The sequence below is a fragment of the Pelodiscus sinensis genome, chromosome 24 (genome assembly GCF_049634645.1).
Source record: "Pelodiscus sinensis isolate JC-2024 chromosome 24, ASM4963464v1, whole genome shotgun sequence".
Classification (NCBI taxonomy): Eukaryota; Metazoa; Chordata; order Testudines; family Trionychidae; genus Pelodiscus; species Pelodiscus sinensis.
The window spans coordinates 1,892,125-1,913,078 of NC_134734.1; the positions used below are offsets into that span (position 1 = coordinate 1,892,125).

Below are 20,954 nucleotides of genomic sequence, written 5' to 3' on the forward strand. Positions count from 1 at the left end.
CCCCCAACACCCAAATCTCCTCTTCTGAGGCCCCCCAGCCTTCTGCCCTCCCTAAATGGGCCCTTGCCCCTGCATTGCCCCTACAACATCCCCCCTCTATCCTGAACCCCCCCAACCCTCTTTCACTCCCCTTTCTGGGGGAGGCCACACACACACACACACACACACACACACACACACACACACAGTACCAGGGGTGGGACTGTCTGAGGACTGAGGGAGCCTATGAGGGGCGGCTGCTTGAGCCACTCACCTTGGCTCACTGGTGCCTCTGGGTCAGTTCCCCCCAAACCCTGCACCAGACACTGGCCCCTCCGGGAAATTATGTTTGGGTGCCCCCACCGATGCCCCATCCCCCAGGATGCTGAGCTGCAGAGGGCACCCCTCATGGAAACCCCCTGGGTGCCCAGCTCTCGTGGGGCCCTGCACCCCCCGCGGCAGCACTGGGTGGGAATGGCCCTGGGGACATCCCCCTGCTGCCCGGCAGCCCGTGGGGCACAGACCCTAATCCAGGGGGGGTCACGTGTGTCCCGAGGGCTGAGGAAGGGGCCTGTGCTGGGCGCTGGGTGTGGATGGAAAAGCCCCTCAGCAAGGGGCTGGGTGCAGGCCGGAGAGTGAGGAGACTCCCCCGGTCCCAGAGTCAGGAGCCGGCCCGGGGCCCCCCCGCCCTGGAGCTGGGCACAGAGCAGGCCAGACGCCGGCGCGGGGCCCAGCCGCTCAGAGCCGCAGGCGGGGTTGGCGCGAGGGGCAGCAGGGAACAAACTGCAGAGGCGACGGCTCGGTGCTCAGGAAGCTTTAATCTCCCCGGCAACCCCCCCCCCCAGCAGGGAAAGCCCCCACCCCAGGGCCTCTGTGGGGCAGGGCGGGCGGGGGGCACCCGGGCGATCAGCGCAGAGCGACCCCCAGAGCCCAGCAGCGGGTTGTGGCTCTTGGGTGAGTGTCGCTCCCAGGACTGGTCGGAACGTTTCCTCAGGCCCCTCGGCGCGGATCCGGCCTGGCTCAGAACGGCACGCAACCTTTCCCCTGATTCTGGATAAGAAAGCAGACATTGTCAGTCCCCTCGGCTCCCCCACATGGCTGACGCAGCAAGACCTGGCTCGAGGGCAGCGGGAGCCCGGCCAGGCACAGCTCAGGAGGGGCTGGTCTCTCAGAGGGGCTGACTGAGGCGCTGTGGGGCCTGTGGTGCTGACAGACCTTTCCGTGGGCGCCCCTGGCCAGGCCCCGCGGAGGCTCCACTCAGAGCTGCCCGCTGCATCTCTCTGGGGAGGGGCCGACTCTCTGGGGTGCTTGGGGGTCGCAGGGAGGGTGCAGCTCAGACATCCATGGAACCCCCTTTCCCCAGAGAAACACCGGCCCCGTCACACAAGCCCTTGTGGGACGTCTCAGCCCATCTCGGCCAGGAGAAGCCTCGTGTCCCGTCTCTCAGCACCCACAAGTTTCCCTATGGTGAAGGGTGGAGGGGCGCTCGGTGCGTCAGACCCAGGCTGCGCTGCACAGCCGAGGGTTGGATGTGGCTCAGAGGCTGTGTTGCTCCACGTGGCCACTGGCTGCAGGAAAGCTACCGGCCTGACCCTCGCGCTGAGCGGGGCTCGGATCACCCATGATTCCTGCGCTGGCTAATGACACACCCCGTGCGCTGTGCCGAGGGCGGTGGTGCCTGGGAGAAGATGGTGACAGATTCTCAGGTTTCCACATCTCTGCCCAGTTCTGCCCCAGGGCTCAGGGCGCCCGCGCTGTGTCTGGATCTCTGGCCTGCTGGGACCTCCAATGGGAAGAGACACTGAGGCTGGCTGTGCATACGGGTTATCCCCCCGCCCTCGCCCTGGCTGCGTCTCTGGGCCGTTTTTCTCTCAGCCAGGATTTCCGGTCAGGCCCAGGACAGCTCCCCAGTTCTGTAAACAGTTCCAATTTGGGTGACAGTCTTCACACTGTCTGTTTCTCTGAAAACCCCTCCCCCAAGAACTTCTCCTAGATGCTCAGGGGTTGAGTGTGAACTTTTGCAAAAACTTGTTCCCCTCACTCGTATCCCCATAACTCTCTTCCCGTGAGGCCAGGAACTCCCCAGGTGTTTCTTGCAGACAGTAGCGGAGCCTCGCACCAGGCCACATGCCCCATTCCACCCCATTCAAGCAACTCCCCATAGCAACAGCATGTAGGCCCGTGGCTGCGTGATCCCCCTCCCCCAAGTGAGCCAGTGGTTTGGTACCGATGCCACCCACCGGGATAGGTATGTGGGGCAGCTTCCCCAATCTTCAGCCTCTCCAGCTCAAGCTCATATTGACATTGCCTTACCCTCTCCTTTTCTTCTCGCTCTCGCTTCATGAGTGCCTCTTCTGCTCTCTTTTGTCTGTTGAGCTACGCAAAGAAAGGTCACTGAGCCCTGCTCGGCATTGGATTAGAACAGGGCTACTAGCTGGGTCTGCATCTGAAATGCAAAGGTCCAGCACCCAGCCCTGCACTCAGCTCAGCCCCCAAATTAACACCACCCTGGTAATCCTGGGAAATGACTCACCCCCCACTCACTAACACCCCCCCGGCACAGGGAGGTGACTCCCTCAAAGGTGCCTGCGAATCCGTCCTGAGAGAAACTTCCTGCCTGGCCCACCAACGACAATCTGCCATGTGCCCCTGGCCAAACGCACTGTGGCAGCAGGAGCTTTGGGCAGAGGGGGCTGCAGCTGGACCAGGGCCAGGTGCATCTGGACACCCAGAAGCCTGATAGGACCAACTTGGCTGGGTGCACATAGACGCCCTGGCCACAAAGGGGCGTCGTCACTCACTGAACCTCTGCTCACACGCTGAGGGAAAGGGCTGGAACCCACAGGAGCAGGGACCACCACTATAGTTGGGGGGATGCAGATAAGGAAAGGGGTCCCTCATATTCCCACCGGAATGTAGGTTTGAATTGCATGGGTTGGGGATTGGGAGCAATAGGCACGTGGTGTAAGGGAGGCAGCTGCACCCTGTACCAGGCTCAGTGCAATTACTGGAAGACCATGAGATGTGGCAGCACGGAGGCAGTGAGTGCCATGGTTTTGGGATTCATTAAACGCTGTGTCTAGATCCGCAGCCCGCTGGGGCCTCTCACAGGCTAAGACACTGAGGGTCCCAGATCTCACCTGACAGACCCACTGAGAACCCTGAGCCGGTGCCCTGCCTATCAGGCTGGGAGGGTCGGTGCTTCAGGCTGGGAGCCAGGGCTCAGCACCTCAGGGTTCTCCTGAAAGGGCATAGGAATGGCCACACTGGGTCAGACACACGGCTCATCCCGCCCAGGGTCCTGTCTGCCCACAGCGGCCAGTGCCAAGTACCCCAGAGGGAGGGAACAGAACAGGGAATCATCCATCCCCTGTTGCCCATTGCCAGCCCCTGACAGACGGTAGTTAGGGGCATCATCCTGCCCACCCTGACCAATCACCATTCATGGGCCTGTCCTCTGAGAACTCACCTAATCCTTTTTTCAGATCCCCGTATAAATATGCCCTTTACAACATCCTCTGGCAAGGAATCCCACAGACTGAGAGCATGTCTACACTAGACCCCTAGTCTGAACTAGGAAGGCTAATGTAGGCATTCGAACTTGCAAATGAAGCCCGGGATTTAAACATTGTGGGCTTCATTTGCATGTTCCCGGGCTGGCGTCATTTTTAAATGCCCCTTATTTCGAACTACCTGCCCGCAGCTACATGTGGCAGTCAGAAGTTAATCCTAACTAAATCCTTAGTTCAGATTAACTGTTACACCTCATTGCAGGAGGAGTAACAGTTAATCTGAACTAAGGACTTAGTTTGGATTAATTTCTGACTGCCGCGTGTAGCTGCGGGCAGTCAGTTCGGACTACGGGGCATTTAAAAATGACGCCAGCCCGGGAACATGCAAATGAAGCCCAGGATGTTTAAATCCCGGGCTTCATTTGCAAGTTCGAATGCCTACATTAGCCTTCCTAGTTCGAACTAGGGGGCTAGTGTAGACATACCCTAGGAGACTGGGAAGGGAGGTTTCCTGGGGTGTTTAGAAATTCGGCTATGGGCTGCGTGAAAGCTTTTTCCCCAGGAACATTAACCCATATTTCCTTTTCATGATGGGGTTTCATGCTGTGGGGCTTCACTGACAGCTCAGCTGTCCCAGAATCCCTCCCTGCAGCGACTGTCTCTCCATATTGCCCCTCCCATTGCCTGCTGAGAACGGTGGGTCTCCCAGTGCCTGTGCTTTGGGCAGTTCCATGCATGTTGGTTGGAGCAGGGAACAACTCAGCATGAACATTAGATGCTGTCTTGGGACTGGCCGTAGGACTCTCCCCCTGGATATTCAGTCACATGGTAACCCCCAAGAAGTTATGGAAGTTATAGGGCTTGGTGTAACTTTTGTAACTAACCTGTTCACCTCACTGATAACAATCCCTCTAACTCTCTTTCCACAAGGCTAGAAATATCCCAGGTCTTTGTCGTAGACAATAGCGGAGCCTCGCACGAGGCCACGTGCCCTGTCCCACCCCAGTCAACCAACTTCCTATAGCAACAGCATGTAGGCCCATGGCTGAGTGATCCCCCTCCCTCAAGTGAGCCAGTGGTTTGGTACCGATGCCACCTGCCAGGACAGGTACCTGGGGCAGGATTCTCCTACCTTGAGCTTCTCCACCTTGAGCTCATGTTGGTATTGCCTTTCCTTCTCCTTTGCCTCACGTTCATAGCAGAACTGCTCCCACTGGCGCTGCCTCTCCTTTTCTTCTCTCTCATGTTGGCGTTGGCGCTCCAAGTGCTCCTCTTCTGCTTTCCTTTGTCTCTGGAGCTGTGCAAAGAAAGGCAACTGAGCCCTGCTGGGTATTGGACTAGAACCAGGCTACTAGCTGGGCCTGTGTCTGAGCTGCCAAGATCCAGCACCCAGCACTGCACACAGATAAGCCCCCAAATTACCACCACCCAGGTAACCCTGGCAAGGGACTCACATCCCACCTGGCACAGGGAGGCGACTCCCTTCAAGGTCCCTGTGAATCCATCCAGGGGGAAACTTCCTGCCTGATCCACCTAGAGCAACCCTGAGCAGGTGGGCAAGACCCAGGTGCCAAGCCCTTGATAGAGGGTTGCTTGGTGCTCCCAACTATGTCCAGAGCTCCCTGTGCAGCTGTGACCAGCCTTCTGCACTGATTGGGGTAATTTGCAGTTAATGCTTTGTGATAAAAATCCCAAACTCTGGCAAATTGCCTGAAACCTTCATTAGACATTTGTAGCACCTTACTGCCAGGAGCTTCACCTGGAGTTTCCTGTCTGGAGAAGGTCCCTTTGTGTCGGCCATCACTGACGTACAGCTAGCGCTTGCAGTGGGCTAATTTCCACACATAGGGAGCAATAATAGGTGATTGTTAGAGAATTCTGGGACTGCTGGAGACAGGTGTCAGTGCCTTCCATCTCACGAATTCCCCTTTGTGGAGCTGGGTGAGGTCTCAGTGGCTCAGTACCATACGAGTGCTGCCAGGTCTGAGCCAAGCCAAGACTCCACCTCTCATGCATGTTGTCTGCCCTTCTCCATTCCCAAGTGACCCTCTTGGATCTCTGCTGCATTTCTCCTCAGAGGCTGGTTGCAATCAAAGCCTTGCTGCCTGTGAAAATCACCCCGTCTACCACTGAAAATGGTAGACGAGACATCTGCAGCTTCGGCCGTCTCTTGTACTCTAGTAGTGACTGCTCATTGCTGCAGCCACCGTCAGCTCACACGGCTCTAAGGGGACCAACCTCGTCTTTCCCTCTTTCCCTCCTATTTGCTCCACTTTCCTCTTAGCTACGAACTTTCAGAGGGGGGCCGTGTTAGTCTGTGATTTTAAAAACAAGCAGTTTTGATGTGCCTTGGCCTAGTCTATAGTAGACCAGGCAGGTTGGCTTAAGGAACACAACTCCAGCTACACAAAATGCACAGCTGGATTTGGCTTACATTAAGCAGAGCCACAGTGACATCCACACTGCGGGATCCCAACAGAAACACATGCTCTCCTTGGCTTCCCTTACTCCTGGCAAAAGCAGGACTACCAGACACTGGCCAGGCCTATCCTTAGCATTTGATTCAGGGGCCTATACTAGACATGCTAATTCAAATGCTAGAAGATTGACCTCCGGAGCATTGATCTTCCCGTAAGCATAGACATGCCCATAGAGACTATAAGACCCACTTCACCAGATGAGTTGGAGTAGAAAGAACAGAAATTAAGTAGTTGACATCTGGATACTCGTCTGGCTCTGTCAATACCTCACTTCCGCAGGCGGGTATTTAAGTTTTAAGAATGCCTGATAGAGATCCTGTAGGTGGTTATTTTTTTTTGTATCTGTGGGACTGGAGCAAATCCAGTTGAAACTTAGGTCCTGACTGCAGACAACTGATCATGTGATGTATCCTGGACAGACGCTAAAGGTATGTAGGTAAGAACAGCAATCAGTAGGTTTCCAGTCTCGGGTGGACTTTATGTCACCATCACTTAATTGCACTGCAGTGGCAAGGAAGTAGACCTCTTCTGTGGACTGATCCAGGCTGAGGTTGATGGTGGGGTTAAAATCCCTGTGGAATTCTTCAAGGGTCTTCTTCCCGTGATCCATAGCCTGAAGATGTCATAATGTAGCACAAGCAGAGGGGGGCAACAGGAGACGGGAGGTGAGGAAATGTTGTTCAAGATCAGCCATATTGTCAGCAGGTTGCAGGGCCATGCGGGTGCCCAGGGCTGAAATGCTGACTGGAAGGTGTAAATTGTCCCCAAACAGGAAATAGCTGTGGGTGGGGACAAAATCATAGCGCTCAGCCTCCAGGTGTGCCGGGTCCTCATATGGCAGAGTGTTCCTGGCAGCCTGTCATCCATCCTCACGGGGAATACTGGTGTAAGGAGCTTCTACAGCCGTGGGGACCAGGCTGGTGTGTGCAGGGAGATCACTGATGTGCTACAGCTCCCTCAGGAAGTCAGGGATGTCTGGAAGATCGCTAGGAGTGCTGGTCGCATAGGGACGGAGAGAGTCAACATAGCCGGATAATCCTGCTGTGAGGGGGCTGATGCTTGAGATGATGGGACTCTGGGATTTCCAGGTTTATGGATTCTGGGTAGCAGATAGAGTACCCCTGGTGGGGGCTCTGGGAGGGTGTTTGTGGAGATTTGGTCCCAAGCTGTAGCAAGGAGTTTCTTGAGAGACAGGGTTGATTCTTTATTCCTCAGTGGGATGGGAGAAACGTGACCGGTAGAATGTGTTGTTGGTGAGTTGTCTGGTGGCCTCCTGCTCATAATCTGGTTTATTCATGCTGACAGCAGCACCCCCTTTGGCTACAGGAACTGACTCTACAGTCCTATCTAGCTAGGTCTGCATCTCTAGTTCCAGAGTCTTCTCTGGTATCACAGTGAGAGTCCCTGCTCCGGAAAGTGCATCTGCAGGGAACAGCGATTTGCCAGGCCTGACGCTCACGGCCCAGTCACTTCTCAAGCGTTAGCATCACTCTCTGGATCCTTAAGGTGCCGCCATTGAGCAGTTTGCTCAATCACACTCTCGGGGGCTTGTGGGCCCTTCCAGCTTCCACTGCCTGGCCAGAAACACCTGATCTAGGAATGTTCTTGGAGCTGCTACTTCGGCAGAGAGTCGGTGTGAATTTTCCAAGCTAATTAATTGTTCCCAGGGACTGATGGGCCACGTTGATGGGGGACATGGTATGATGTTAAGGGCTAAAAATCTTCCTCTTCTCAGGTCTGCACCTTTGATCGAAAAAAATATCCATCTCCGCCCTCAGAGATCAGCTCCATAATCCCCCCAACTCATTTCTCCCCATTTAGTCTGAGCTTTGCAGCTCTAGTTGAACCCAGGGCTTCCCACCTTCTAGTCATGCTCCTCTTTTGGCCAGCCCCAGAGGGTGTCGTCACTGTCACCACCATTCATACGTCCATAAATCCCCTGGCTGATCTGGGGCGCACTGCGGGTGCTGAACACAACCCTGAAGAGGAACCATAAGAATCCGTCTCTTCCAAACGGGGTATTAAATGGGTGTAACCGTGACCCTTCTTCGGTTCAGCTGAGCTGCCGAAGGCCCGCGTTGGAATCCAATTCACAGAAACACGGCGCGTTGGCTGCTCGAGCCAGAATCTCTTCTCTAGCTGGCAGTAGGAAAGGTTCTCATTCTGTAGCTTGCTGAGGTCTCTGGGACCTAAGTATACGCGGCGCTGGCCATTGCTTTCCCCCACAGCGACCTGGGAGCTCACCCACTCTGCTGGCCCCTCCATTCCCGTATCACTTGAATTGCTTCCATCCCTGCAGCTCAGCCGGGAGTTTGCACCTTTCTGCATGGAGAGATGGGCCTGCTTGTCTGGATGGTGCGTTCACCCTGCAAGCCCCCCAGCCCTGCCAACACATCGTGATAGTCCCAGCGAGGACCCCATAGGCAGGTGGAGCAGCCAGTCCCTTTTGGCTTGGGGGCCCCAGCTGGGGTGTCAGTTTCAGTCTTGTATAATCTTGAGCAGTCAGAATATTAACCTGACCTCCTGTGTCCAGTTTCAGTGGGACACGGGTCTGTGACGGAGTGTCGGGGAGTCCCTGGCCCTACACCCCCATCCGCAGTCAGTTGTGACTCTCAGCCGGCAGGTAGGACAGAAGGTTTATTGGTTCCCAGGGACACAGTGTAGCTCAGACTGGCTGGCTAGGCTCCCCTGTCCCTGAGCCAGCCGAAAAACTCACTTCCACTCAGCTACTGCTCACTGCCCCCCAGGCAGCCCCGCCTCCTGCTTTGTCCTGCCTCCAGGCCCAAGGTGTAATTTGCTGTCACCTGGGCCAAGGGATGTGAGAGACTGAACATACATCCCCAATGAGTCATGCCCAGCCTTGCCCTCCTTATGCAGACAGTGCTGCAGTGTTGGGGGAAACTGAGGCACACACACAGAATCATGGCAGAGCAGCCTAGGACAGCAGGAATCACATGGAACACAACAATGCAAACGATGAACGCAAAGCCAGCATGAACCCACTGGACTACAAGAGTAGACAAAACCCCACTACGTCAGTGTCCCACTCACTGTACTAGGCCGTGTCCCGTCCCCCTCATCGGCCTGGCTTCAGCCCAGGACATGTGTGGAAAACTCCTCAGGTGGATCGGCCTGGTCTGGCTGAATTTGGCTGGGCTGCACTTTCCATCTGCAGCAATTTGCCAAATAATTATTTTCCTGCTTTTACTATAGATTTTTCCCAAAGGCGGTGAACTGTCTGGGGCCATGCTGCTGGTCACCCCTTCCACATACCCGTCCGCACCCTGTCTGCCCCATGGCAGTGCTCTTCAGAGGGACTGGTTCCGCTCTTCAACGTGACCTATTCTGTCTATTCTTTGCGCTCACTACACAGATAATACCCCTGGTACATTCAGCTCTTTGGCTTGTGCTTTGGCTGCTTCTGCTGCCCTGCATCTCAGGGGAGCTTTTCCTGACACTAAATCTCTGTCAGGAAGCTGCCTCTGTCTGAGCTCCTCCTCTTCAATGTCACCAGTGGTTCTATCACTAAGCAGAGATTTTCTTGAGTTGACATATTGTTCCATCTTGTTATCAAAGTCACAGGTTTCACGGAGTTTAATTCTGGGACATTTTAGGCATTTTCAAGCCATTTTAAGGAACAAGGCCACTGTCCAGCCCAGCAGCGTGTCTGTCTCCTTGCAGGGCTGGGAGCGTGGGACGTCCCCTGTGGGTGGCTCAGCACTCGTCTGTCCAAGGTAGGGGCTGATTGTGCAGTCAGGCGCAGTGACATGCACAGGCACAAGAGGCAGGAGCTTTGGGGGTGGGGAGTGGAGGGGAGTGTGCACAGACAGCAGCATCACTGTCCTGCACTTATGAGCCCCTGCCCCAGAGAAGACAACAGGGGAAGCAGCCCTGGTGACCTGGCCCAGGTTTCCCTGGGGAGGGGAGACTCTTGCAGGGGTGGAGCAGGGCTGGACGCAGCCAGAGAGCCAGCAGGCGAGTTGCTCATCTGACTGACCGGCCCCAACAGGGGCTACAACCCTGAGGGGAGTCCTGACGGGCGGGGCTGGTCTAAGTACAATACCAGCTCAACTCCTCAACTTTGCGGGAATGTTGCCATGGCTACCCGGCACCAGAGGAGCACAGACTTGGAGCCTGGGCTAGGTCGTCTTGCACCCAACTGTTTCTCCATGGCCGTGGGGGCCTGTAAGAACTTGAAGCACCAAGGCCTCAGAGAAGAACATAAATACCTCACAGGCCTGAGCCATTAGTGGGCTGACCAAAGACCTCCACCTGCACCACAGACATAAATGGCGTGTGGCGATGCAAGGAAATGTTCTCTCTGTCTTGCGGGGGGGGGGGGAGGGGGAAGGGGCAGCCATCACGGCCACCAGCTGACAGACCCGTCTAGCCCAGGTGCTGGCTACTCACAGGGTCACTTTCCTGAGGGAGGGGTCAGAAGACGTTGCCTGGGCCCTGAGGGTGCTTGGTGAGATCGGAGAACAAGCTGTAGACCCCAGGCAGGTGGGGGTTTGAGTGCGAGTGGAGGAGGGAGCCTGTGAGGAGGCATGGAGGGGGAGGGCTGTGAACATGGAGGTGCCATCCACTGGGGTGGGTGCTGAAAGTTGAACCCAAACGGCGCTAAGAGCTGAGCCCAGAGTCTCGAGCTCACGCAGGGGGTGCGGGCGGCAGGGAGGGGCCCTGCAGAGGGGAGGCATCGGCTCAGTGAGTGGGGAGGGGAAGTGTTTCCATTTCTCCCTGGGGCAGGCTCCCTGCGTGGGGTAAGGATGCGTCACACAGAGGTGTGGTGAGCCCAGCCTCTCTGCCAGTTCCAGACAACAGCCAGGCCGTGAGGTGAACAGGGCCAGGGCAGGGCTGGCAGAAGTGGCCTGGTCCAGTGTGAGGAGAAATGCAACACGGAGAGGAGGGGCGGGGTCTGGGTGTGGAGGGCAAGGAGGCCCCTGAACAACACTGGCCAGGCCCAGGTGGGGCCCTGAGGGCTACCACTGCTGGGTCCTGGACGCTCCTTTGGAGAACTTGCAGTGAGAGGGGGTGGGGGGAAAGGCAAAGTGGAGAGAGAGGGATGGGGTGGAAATAAATGTAATTTGACAGGGTATCCGGGGCAGATGATCCCCAACACCCAACTGTCCATGGTGACTGGCCCCATGTGGGGTGAAAGGGGAAATGGCCCCCAGAGATGACAGGGGTTTCCATGGGTGGGTGAGGGATGGTCACAGATCTCAACATGGATGTCAGACCTGGTGCTTGGGCTGCTGCTGGGGAAGGAGGAAGAGAGGGCTGAGGAAGGGGCAGGCGAACATGCTTTCTGGGATCCCTGCCGGCAACGTGGTGTCTCATGAGCGCACTGATAGGAAGGTCGTTGGGGGCTGAGTGTTGGGGATGGGGTGGGTGGTTGGGGGCAGGGTGGTTAGGGGATGGTTGTTGGGGAGGGGTGGGTGGTTAGGGAATGGGTGGTTGGTGGATGGGTGTTGGGGAGGGGCTGGGTGGTTGGGGACTAGGTGTTGGGGAGGGGTGGGTGGTTGGGGAATGGGTGTTGGGGATGAGGTGGGTGGTTGGGGGGCTGGGTGTTGGGGATGGGGTGGGTGCTTGGGGGATGGGTTTTGCCTGCCATTGCTGCTGGCGTCTCAGCGCTGGAGTGTGGATGCCAAGGGACCAGAGCATGGCAGTGGCAGTCCTGGAAGGAGTTCAAGGACTTGCTGGCCTTTCACTAAACAGTGTTTGGGTCTCCAAGGGCAAGTCCTCTGTAGGTGTCTGGGCCTCCCTGGAAACCTGCAGGACTGTAACCAAGGCTGGCGATGCAAGATCATCCCAGTAACCAGCAAGGAGGAGGCTGTGTCAGCTGCATCCACAGGGACCTGCAGGCCCACCGTGGCCACCATGTGCAATCATTGGGATGCACCTGAGCCTGCTGATGTTGCTCTGGTGGGAGGTGAGCTTTGAATTCTGCCAATTTAGTGCAATTCTTGAAGTCATATTTTGCCAGGAGAGCCTGGTAATGGAGAGCGCTGCCCTGGAGGGTCCTAGGGGATGGAGGATGCCCAGCAACTGATCCTGGCTGTCTTGGGCCTCCTCCAAGAGGAAAGCAAGATCCACTATCCTGTTCTATAGGAGCTCTTGGCATTGGTCCCCTGGTGGTGAAAGATCCATCATGGGCACCGGATGTGCTGGTGAAACTGGCTCTAGCTCTCCTGCCTCCTCCGCATGTGCAGATGCTGTAAAGTCTGGAGTTAAATCAATGTCTTCTTATAGCAACAACACCATGGCTTATAGCAACAAAAGCCACCTTAAGGTACAGAACAAGAAAACTTGCCCTATTATCCACACAGACAATGTAGGACTTTGGTACAAAAGAGGTGACACCAGTCGGTTCGGTGACAGACAGTTAACCAGGGTTCACTGTGCATGGAGCACATGCCAAACACCACACGCCATAGATGTGGAAGGAGTTTACCCTCCTCACACTCTGTTGTGAGAGAAATGAAGATCTGGGAATCCCGAGATCACTTACAGGTGAAGGTGTTTAGGGCTTCACCAGCTGACGGCTGGTGGAGGAACAGCCCCCAAACTGCAGTTTGGCTGAGCTGCTGGGAAGTTGGTAAAGGAAAAACTGCCCATAATGGGAATGGCCACTGTTACATGATGGCTGAAGAGAGCCAGTTCCAGCAGGGCCCGGGGAAATGTTATTTAATTGGCCTGTAGGTGGTTCCACACCTGAACTTCCTCTGGTGATAAATTAAACAAATAAATTTATGCCCCAGCAGTGTTTTTGATGTGTGTAATTGAAAGGTGCTATAAAAGCAAAATCCCAACGTGGACATTCTAAATCTCCCTTCAGCCTGGATCTTAAATGCTTAATGGTTAGAACCCCCGGATATATTAATTTATAGTAGTAGTAGTAGTAATATTAATAAAAATTATTTGCTGAAGGCTATTTCATTACATATATACACACTAGCAGACTTCCCTGGCATTGCCTGTGTCTTTCAGGGAAGGGGGCTAGCAGTGGAGCTGTGTGTGTGCAGGAGGCAGTGCAGGAGAGGGATGGGTTTGAGGATGAGGGGATGAGAAAGGGCTCAAGATCAGAGGGACCATTTGGAACCAGCACATTCTCTTCTCTCTTTCCCCCTGGCCTCCAGAGGCATTCCTTGTGCCCCCCTCCCCCGCCCACACTGCAGCTAAGGCCTGGGAGGGGGAAGGGGGAGATACATTTTCATAGAATCATAGGGTACGTCTACACTACAGCACTAGTTCGAACTAACGCGTCTAGAACTAAAAACTAGTTCGAATTAGCGTTTTGCTAATTCGAACTAGCAAGTCCACATTGAGTGGACTCTGAACAGGGCTTAAGGCTGGCCGGAAGCAGTGCCGGCAGGGCATCAGAGGAGGACTTAGAGCGTGGAGCTGCTGTCTCAGGCTAGCCGAGGGCTGCGCTTAAAGGGACCCGACCCCCACCCCAGACAGACAGTTCTAAGGGGTGCCCCGCTTGCAAAGAAGTTCTGGCTTGGAGTGCCCGGAGTGCCCACACTGGGCACATCACAGCACTCGGCCATCAGCCCGGCTGCACTTGCCGCAGGCTGCCATCTGGGGAGAGGGGGCAATTGGGGGGCTGCAGGAGAGCTTCCACCCCCAGAAGCCCGCAGAGCCAGTCCAGTCCTCCCCATCGGGGGCTCGTACCCCATTCCTCCCTCACCTCCTTCCACTTACCCTTCCCTAGCCCCCCTTCTTATTGATGTACAAAATAAAGATAACGTTTCTTCCAACATTGACTCTGTCTTTATTGAACAAAACTGGGGGAGACTGGGAAAAGGAGGTGGGAGAGGGGAAGAGAAAGGCTGGGAGAAGGGAGGGCAACTAACATGATCAGGGGTTGGGAACAGGTCCCAGATGAAGAAAGGCTACAGAGACTGGGACTGTTCAGCTTAGAAAAGAGGAGACGGAGGAGGGACAGGATAGAGGTCTCTAAAAGCAGGGGTTGGGTGGAGAGGGTGCATTCAGAAAAGTTCTTCCTGAGTTCCCATAAAGAAGGACTAGAGGACAGCAAAGGAAAGGAATGGGTATCAGGCTTCAAAGTAGTAAGAGAAAGTTGTTCTTGACAAAGCAAATAGTTAACCTGCGGAACTCCTTGCTGCAGGAGGCTGTGAAGGCTACAACTAGAACACAGTTTAAAGGGAAGTGAGATCAAGTCATGGAGGTTGGGTCCATGGAGTGGTATTAGCAAGGGGGTAGAAATGGTGTCCCTGCCCAAAGTTTGTGGAAGGCTGGAGAGGGATGGCACGAGACAAATGGCTTGGTCACTGTCTTCGGTCCATCCCCTCCAGAGTCCCTAGGGTTGGCCGCTGTCAGCAGACAGGCTACTGGGCTAGATGGACCTTTGGTCTGACCCAGGACGGCCATTGTAAGCTCAGGGCTCAGGGACGGGGGTCTCAGTGGACCCCCTTATTTTCATGCACTCCTGCTCCTGGGTGGCCAGGCTGGCAGCTCTCCTGCCCTAGCCGGCCACTTTCCTGTGCCTAGTGCGGAGATCGTGGACGAGGTCCACGATGTCCGCACTAGCCCAGGAAGGTGCCCGCCTCTTGCGGTCCAGGGCAAGCTCCCGGGAGCCGCCAGCCTGGTCCCGGGAAGAGGGGGTGGGCTGGGGGGCATCGGGTGGGTGGCTCTGTGCCGTGCCAGGTGCAGGGTCTGCTGGCTGGGTGCTGGCAGGCTTGCACCTGGCACGGGCACCGTAGCCAGCCCGTGCCCCTTTAAGGGGTCCGGGGCCGGGAGGGGGGCATAGAGTTTCCCTGGTGTTGGCCAGAGTGGCCACCAGGGAAACCTGGGGAGGGCTAGCCTCCCACTAGTTCGAATTAAGGGGCTACACACCCCTTAATTCGAACTAGCTAGTTCGAACTAGGCTTAATCCTCGTAAAATGAGGTTTACCTAGTTCGAACTAAGCGCTCCGCTAGTTCGATTCAAATTCGAACTAGCGGAGCGCTAGTGTAGCACCTATTAAAGTTAGTTCGAACTAACGTCCGTTAGTTCGAACTAACTTTGTAGTGTAGACATACCCATAGAAAGATAGAGCTGGAAGAGACCTCAGAAGGTCATCAAGTACAGCCCCCTGAGCTAGGCAGGACCAATCCCAACTAAATCAACCCGGCCAGGGCTCTGTCAAGCCGAGACTTAAAAATCTCTGGGGATGAAGACTCCACTACTTCCCTATGTAACCCATCCCAGTGCTTCACCACCCTCCTAGTGAAATAGTTTTTCCTAATGTCCAACCTGGACCTCTCCCACCACAACTTGAGACCATTGCTCCTTGTTCTGCATCTGTCACTACTGAGAACAGCCTCTCTCCATCCTCTTTGGAACCTCCCTTCAGGAAGTTGAAGACTGCTATCGAATCCCCCCTCACTCTTCTCTTCTGCAGATTATATAGACCCAATCCCTCAGCCTCTCCTCGTAGGTCATATGCTCCAGGCCCCTAATCATTTTAGTCACCTTCCACTGGACCCTATCTAATGCGTCTACATCCTTTCTATAGTGGGGGGCCCAGAACTCATTATAATATTCCAGATGGGGCCTCACCAGAGCCGAATAAAGGGGACAATGACATCTTTGGATCTGCTGGCAATGCTCCTCAGAATGCAACCTAATATTCCATTAGCCTTCTTGGCTACAAGGGCACACTTTTGACTCATACCCAGCTTCTGGTCCACTGTAATCCCCAGGTCCTTTTCTGCAGAACTGCTACTTTGCCAGTCGGTCCCCAGCCTGTAACAATACTTGGGATTCTTCCGTCTAAAGTGCAGGACTCTACACTTGTCCTTGTTGAACCTCATCAGATTTCTTGTGGCCCAATCCTCCAATTTGTCAAGTCACTCTGGACCCCATCCCTGCCTTCCAATGTATCTACCTCTCCCCATACCTTAGTGTCATCTGCAAACTTGCTGATGGTGCAATCCATCCCTTCAGCCAGGTCATTAATTGAACAAAACCTGGAACTGAACCTTGGGGCTCTTCGCTAGAAACTGACTGTGAACCTGACATCAAGCCATTGATTACTACCCACTGGGCCCACTAGATTATGCGGGCTAGAAATGCCAGCTAGATAAGTTCCTATTACTTCTGTGTACTTTGTTAATTGATTTTATTCACTGTGGCTATAGTTACACTGCAGGGATTTTGCACAAAACCCTGTGGAGTGTCCACACTTCAAATGCACTTTTGCACAAGGAAATCAACAGTTAAATGGCAGGTTTTTACGAGTGCAGGTAAACCTCCTTTTACGAGGCAGAACTCCCTTTTGTGCTACAGCTATTGTGCAAAAAGGCAAGTGTGGACACTCCAGAGGGAAAAAAAGCACAGGTGCTCTGATCGCCATTCACAGAATAACCGTCAGAGCTTTTTTGTGCAAGAGGGTCCATGCAGTGTGGACACTCGCTTGTGCAAAAGCACATCACTTTTGCAACGTGCTCTGAGGTGTAGACGTGTTCTTGTGCAAGAACTTTTTGCACAAAAACTCTTGTGCAAAAGGCTTCTTGCACAAGAAGCATGTAGTGTAGACGTAGCCTGTTAATCTGTTCAAGCCTGTTTCTTTAAGTTGTTAAGTAAAGGTGTGTTCATTTTAATGCAATCAATTAGAAGTATATTCTTTATAATTGTCCTGGGGTTAGATCCAGATTACTGCTGGAACAATTGTATTCCTGGAGGCTCCCAACGCACACCATTAAGTGTGTGCAGGACCAGCCCAGTGGAGGCACTGCCATTGTATAATCTTTATGATCCAAGGACTGCAGCAAGGGGGTAGATAGGGAATCCCCAACTAAACAACATCACCACTGGGGTACTCAGGATCTCTTTTTGTGTTAAAACCATCAGGTACCAAGGCACATCAGTGAGTGTGACCTGCTCCTGAGTAACCTGGGGAGGAAATAGGGGTTACATACATTTGGGAGGAGTCCTTGAACAAAGAGACTCAGACACTTAGGCTGTGTCTAGACTACATGGATCCGTTGATGGAGCCATGTAGATTAGGCTGATCAGCAAAGGGAAATGAAGCCGTGATTTAAATAATCGTGCCTTCATTTAAATTTAAATGGCTGCCCCGCTCTGCCGATCAGCTGTTTGTTGGCAGTTCAGGGTAGTCTGGACGTTCCCCTGTCGACATGAAAGCCCTTTATCGACCTCCCCATTATGCCTCATGGGATGAGATTTACCGGGGAGGTCGACAAAGGGCTTTCATGTTGAAAGGGGAACATCCAGTCTGCTCCGATCTGCCGACAAACAGCTGATTGGCAGAGCGGGGCAGCCATTTAAATTTCAATGAAGCCGCAATTTTTTAAATCATGGCTTCATTTCCCTCTGCCGAACAAACAAATCTACAAGGCTCCGTCAATGGAGCCATGTAGTCTAGACCTACCCATAGACAGAGAAAAAGAGTGGAGATGAACAATCAATGAAAAGAGAAAAAGGAGACAGAGGTTAAGAATGGATGAAGCATAAACTGAGAACTGGCCTGTAAAGAACATGAGGTTACAGCAGGGAGAGTAACGGGTGAAAGCCTGCAGCTGCAGCTCATGGTCTGTACAGGGACAAGTTACAAACAGTAGGGGTATGTCTACACTACCCTCCTAGTTCGAACTAGCGGGGTAATGTATGCATACCGCACTTGCTAATGAAGCCCGGGATTTGAATTTCCCGGGCTTCATTAGCATAAGCGGGGAGCCGCCATTTTTAAATCCCCGCTGCTTCGAACCCCGTGTAGCGCGGCTACACGGGGCTCGAACTAGGTAGTTCGGACTAGGGTCCTATTCCGAACTACCGTTACTTCTCGTGAAACGGTAGTTCGGAATAGGACCCTAGTCCGAACTACCTAGTTCGAGCCCCGTGTAGCCGCGCTACACGGGGTTCGAAGCAGCGGGGATTTAAAAATGGCGGCTCCCCGCTTATGCTAATGAAGCCCGGGAAATTCAAATCCCGGGCTTCATTAGCAAGTGCGGTATGCATACATTACCCTCCTAGTTCGAACTAGGAGGGTAGTGTAGACATACCCTAGCTGACCAGTTAGGAAGTGTGTGGCAAGATGCATTAACCAATAGCGTGACGTGTGTGTATTTCAGCTGGTTCACGAGTCTGTTCGCTGGGTGTGCGGTTCACCCTGTCCCCACCTCTGCACTAGAACCTCAATCAGCTCCCGTGTAATTTGATCATGTGCCAATGAATGACAAGTCTGGAGCTGAACTCTGAATTCTTGGATTCCAGAGAAGAAATCAAAGTGCTTGCTCTGCTTTCCCCACATTGGCCACCAGGTGTCTGGGGTGCTCCCTGGGGGAAACACTTTCTGCATAACCCCTCCAGCAATCCAACCCACAGGAACTCACCAATTCCTGCTGCAGCTTTTCCTCCCGCTCCTTTGCCTCCTTCTGCAGCTGCTTCATCTCCTCTTTCAGCAGCTTGTCTCTCTCTAGGAATTCCTGCTGCAGCTTGTCCTCCCGCTCCTTTCCCTCCTTCTGCCGTCTGCCCATCTCCTCTTTCAGCAGCTTGTCTCTCTCTAGGAATTCCTGCTGGAGCCTCTCCTTTGCCTCCTTCTGCAGCTGCTCCATCTCGTTTTTCATCAGCTTGTCTCTCTCTAAGAATTCCAGCTGCATCTTCTCCTCCCGTTTCTCTGCCTCCTTCTGCCGTCTGTCCATCTGCTCTTTCATCAGCTTCTCTCTCTCTAGGAATTCCTGCTGCATTTTCTCCTCCTGCTCCTTCGCCTCCTTCCGCATCTGCTCCATCTCCTCTTGCAGCAGGTTGGCTTTCTCTATGAATCCCTCCTGCAGCAGCTTCTCCTGCTCCCTCAGCTTGCACTGCAGAGCTGTCTCCATCTCTTGCTTCATGTTTTCAGCCTCCTCCTTCATCTTGGCTTCCACCTGTTTAATGTTCTCCTGGTGGCTGCATTCTAGGTCCCTCATCTGCTGCTCCAGCTGCTGCCTCCTCTCCTCCTCTGCCTTGCGCTGCTGCTCCAGCTGCTCCAACCTCGCCTGGTCAGCTGTGGAAATGGGAAAATGAAAAAAAGGTGGTGTGAGTCTCCTGCTGTGCAGTCTGCATGGGGCAGAGAGCGCCCAGCCCATCAGACAGGGGCTGGGGCTGATTCTAACATGGCAGCTCCCTCTCCACAGGAGGGGCCGGTCAGTTTCCATGGCGATACAATGGCCACCCCTGCTCCACAGGTCGGGCTGCAGGTGGGTTCCCACAGACCGGACTGGGCCCCACTTTGGGCCCCAGAGAACGCCGGGTCAGGCTGAGGGGTCACATTACGCTTGGCCAAGCACCGACTTGTCCTGCAAGCGGGAAGTGACCCGGCCAGGGCAGGAGAGCTGGGACCTTCCTGCCAGTCACGCCCCCAGCCCAGACACCCCGCGTGTCCCCGCAGGGAGAGAGATGGGCGGGAAGTTTCCATCTGTCTCCCACCCTGCACCAGCAGGTCACTGGGGGAGGGTCACAGGGCCCCTTTTGCAGGTGTGGGGCAAACCAAATCCACCTTCCATGAAGACTGGGGCAGCCCCAGCCAGATCCCACCCCCGCTGGACAGACGGGCAGAGCCCCGAGGGGGTGACATGGGCTGGAAAAGGTTAAGCACCTGGCAGCTACATGGCCCAATTCACCCTGTAACGGCAAAGGAGAGCCGTGTGTGAATGGGAGTTAGGGCCCTTCCCTGCAAACAGCCAACACAGGCCTGGCCAGCGGACGAGAGCTCTGACAGGCGACCTGCAGCCTGAGAGACCCGGGGCAGCACCAATCGGACGTGCCCACGTCTCTCTGGCCAGGAGAGTTTGGTTACACGGTTCTCCCTGCACCTAAAGCACCTGCCACATCTCAGTGACCTGGGAATCCCCTCTGAAGTCTGCAGCTATTGGTATTGGAGGCAGGGGATGGTGCAGCCTTCCCAAAACTGCCCACATACCCAGCCGCCAAAGGCTGGGGTTGTCACCAGGGAAGGCAGCCCAGATCAGCAGCCTGGCCACTGGGGAGGGTAGGGGCCATGGCACAGTAGCCCGGCTCCACTAGGCCACTGGGAATGGCAGAGGCCCAGCTGCTGGGGAAGGCTGGGATATAAGTGGGTGGGGCTTGACTTCGGGGGCAGGACCTCTGGCAGAAGGGGCAAGGCTGAGCTGGGGAGATGTCTCAATCCCATCTGCATCTCCCTGATATTGGACACTGGACTGACCCTAGGGACAAATTCTGACAGAATCATTGGTGCCTCCAACCTCCCCATCGCCGCTGTGTATCGGACCTACGAGCTCAGTCACGTCTGGATGGTCAATGAGCTTTGAACCAAGAGTCTCTCTCTCCTTTCTCAATGAACATTGGCTTAGTTAACGGGAACTGGCTGTAACTGTGTGTTTGGTTAAGATCTGAAACTGGCAATGCTAGCGCTGTTGATATGAGCCAGGTTTTCACTCCCCCTCATCGAGGGTGAGTGCTGTAAGCTCAGCTCTGGGCTGCTGCAGGGGACGGCCCTTTGGCTCCCAGCTCACCAGGAGGGAATTGCAGAAGCTGTTTTGTGTCTGGCTTGTTGCAGAGAAATGTCAGAACAACCCCCGTTGGGGGACTGGCTGCCCCGTGCTTTGCAGTTTGCCCTGACTGAGCAATCCCCGTGTGTGCCCCTTGGGTCCCATCCACACAGGGGAATGCAGCGTTTGTGTTACTAACTAACATGGGGCGGCAGCAGGGAGGGGAGGGGGATGGGAAGAGAGGAGACTGCAGCGAACAGAGTGACCCGTCCCCAGTGCTGGGCCCAGGATACCGGCCATGAAAGGCAGGGGAGGTGACTCCTTGTACTGGGAAGAGTTTTCAAGTGTCTTCATGCCCAGGCTCAAATCTGCCAAATCCCCAAGTCCTCCCCATAACCAAGGCACAGAGCCACTGCCTCTAGAGCAAGAGACGAGCTGAAGACTGGAAGGCAAAAGTGCCCTGGCTCCTGCCTGGCCAGGGCTGCTCCCTCAGTGCTTTGCAGGAGCC

General features: G+C 54.7%; 1 protein-coding gene across 1 annotated transcript in view; it reads right to left on the reverse strand.

Annotated features, from left to right (window-relative positions):
- Nucleotides 1-778: 778 nt before the first annotated feature.
- Nucleotides 779-20,954, reverse strand: part of LOC142819584 (guanylate-binding protein 3-like) — a 72,288-nt gene continuing 52,112 nt past the window's right edge. The window contains exons 8-11 of the mRNA XM_075907690.1: nt 18,332-18,981; nt 4,624-4,788; nt 2,293-2,355; nt 779-1,029 (exon numbers count right to left, since the gene is read on the reverse strand). Of these exons, the coding sequence (XP_075763805.1) occupies nt 1,000-1,029; nt 2,293-2,355; nt 4,624-4,788; nt 18,332-18,981 (908 nt within the window). The 3' untranslated portion in view covers nt 779-999. The remainder of the gene's footprint in view (nt 1,030-2,292; nt 2,356-4,623; nt 4,789-18,331; nt 18,982-20,954) is intronic.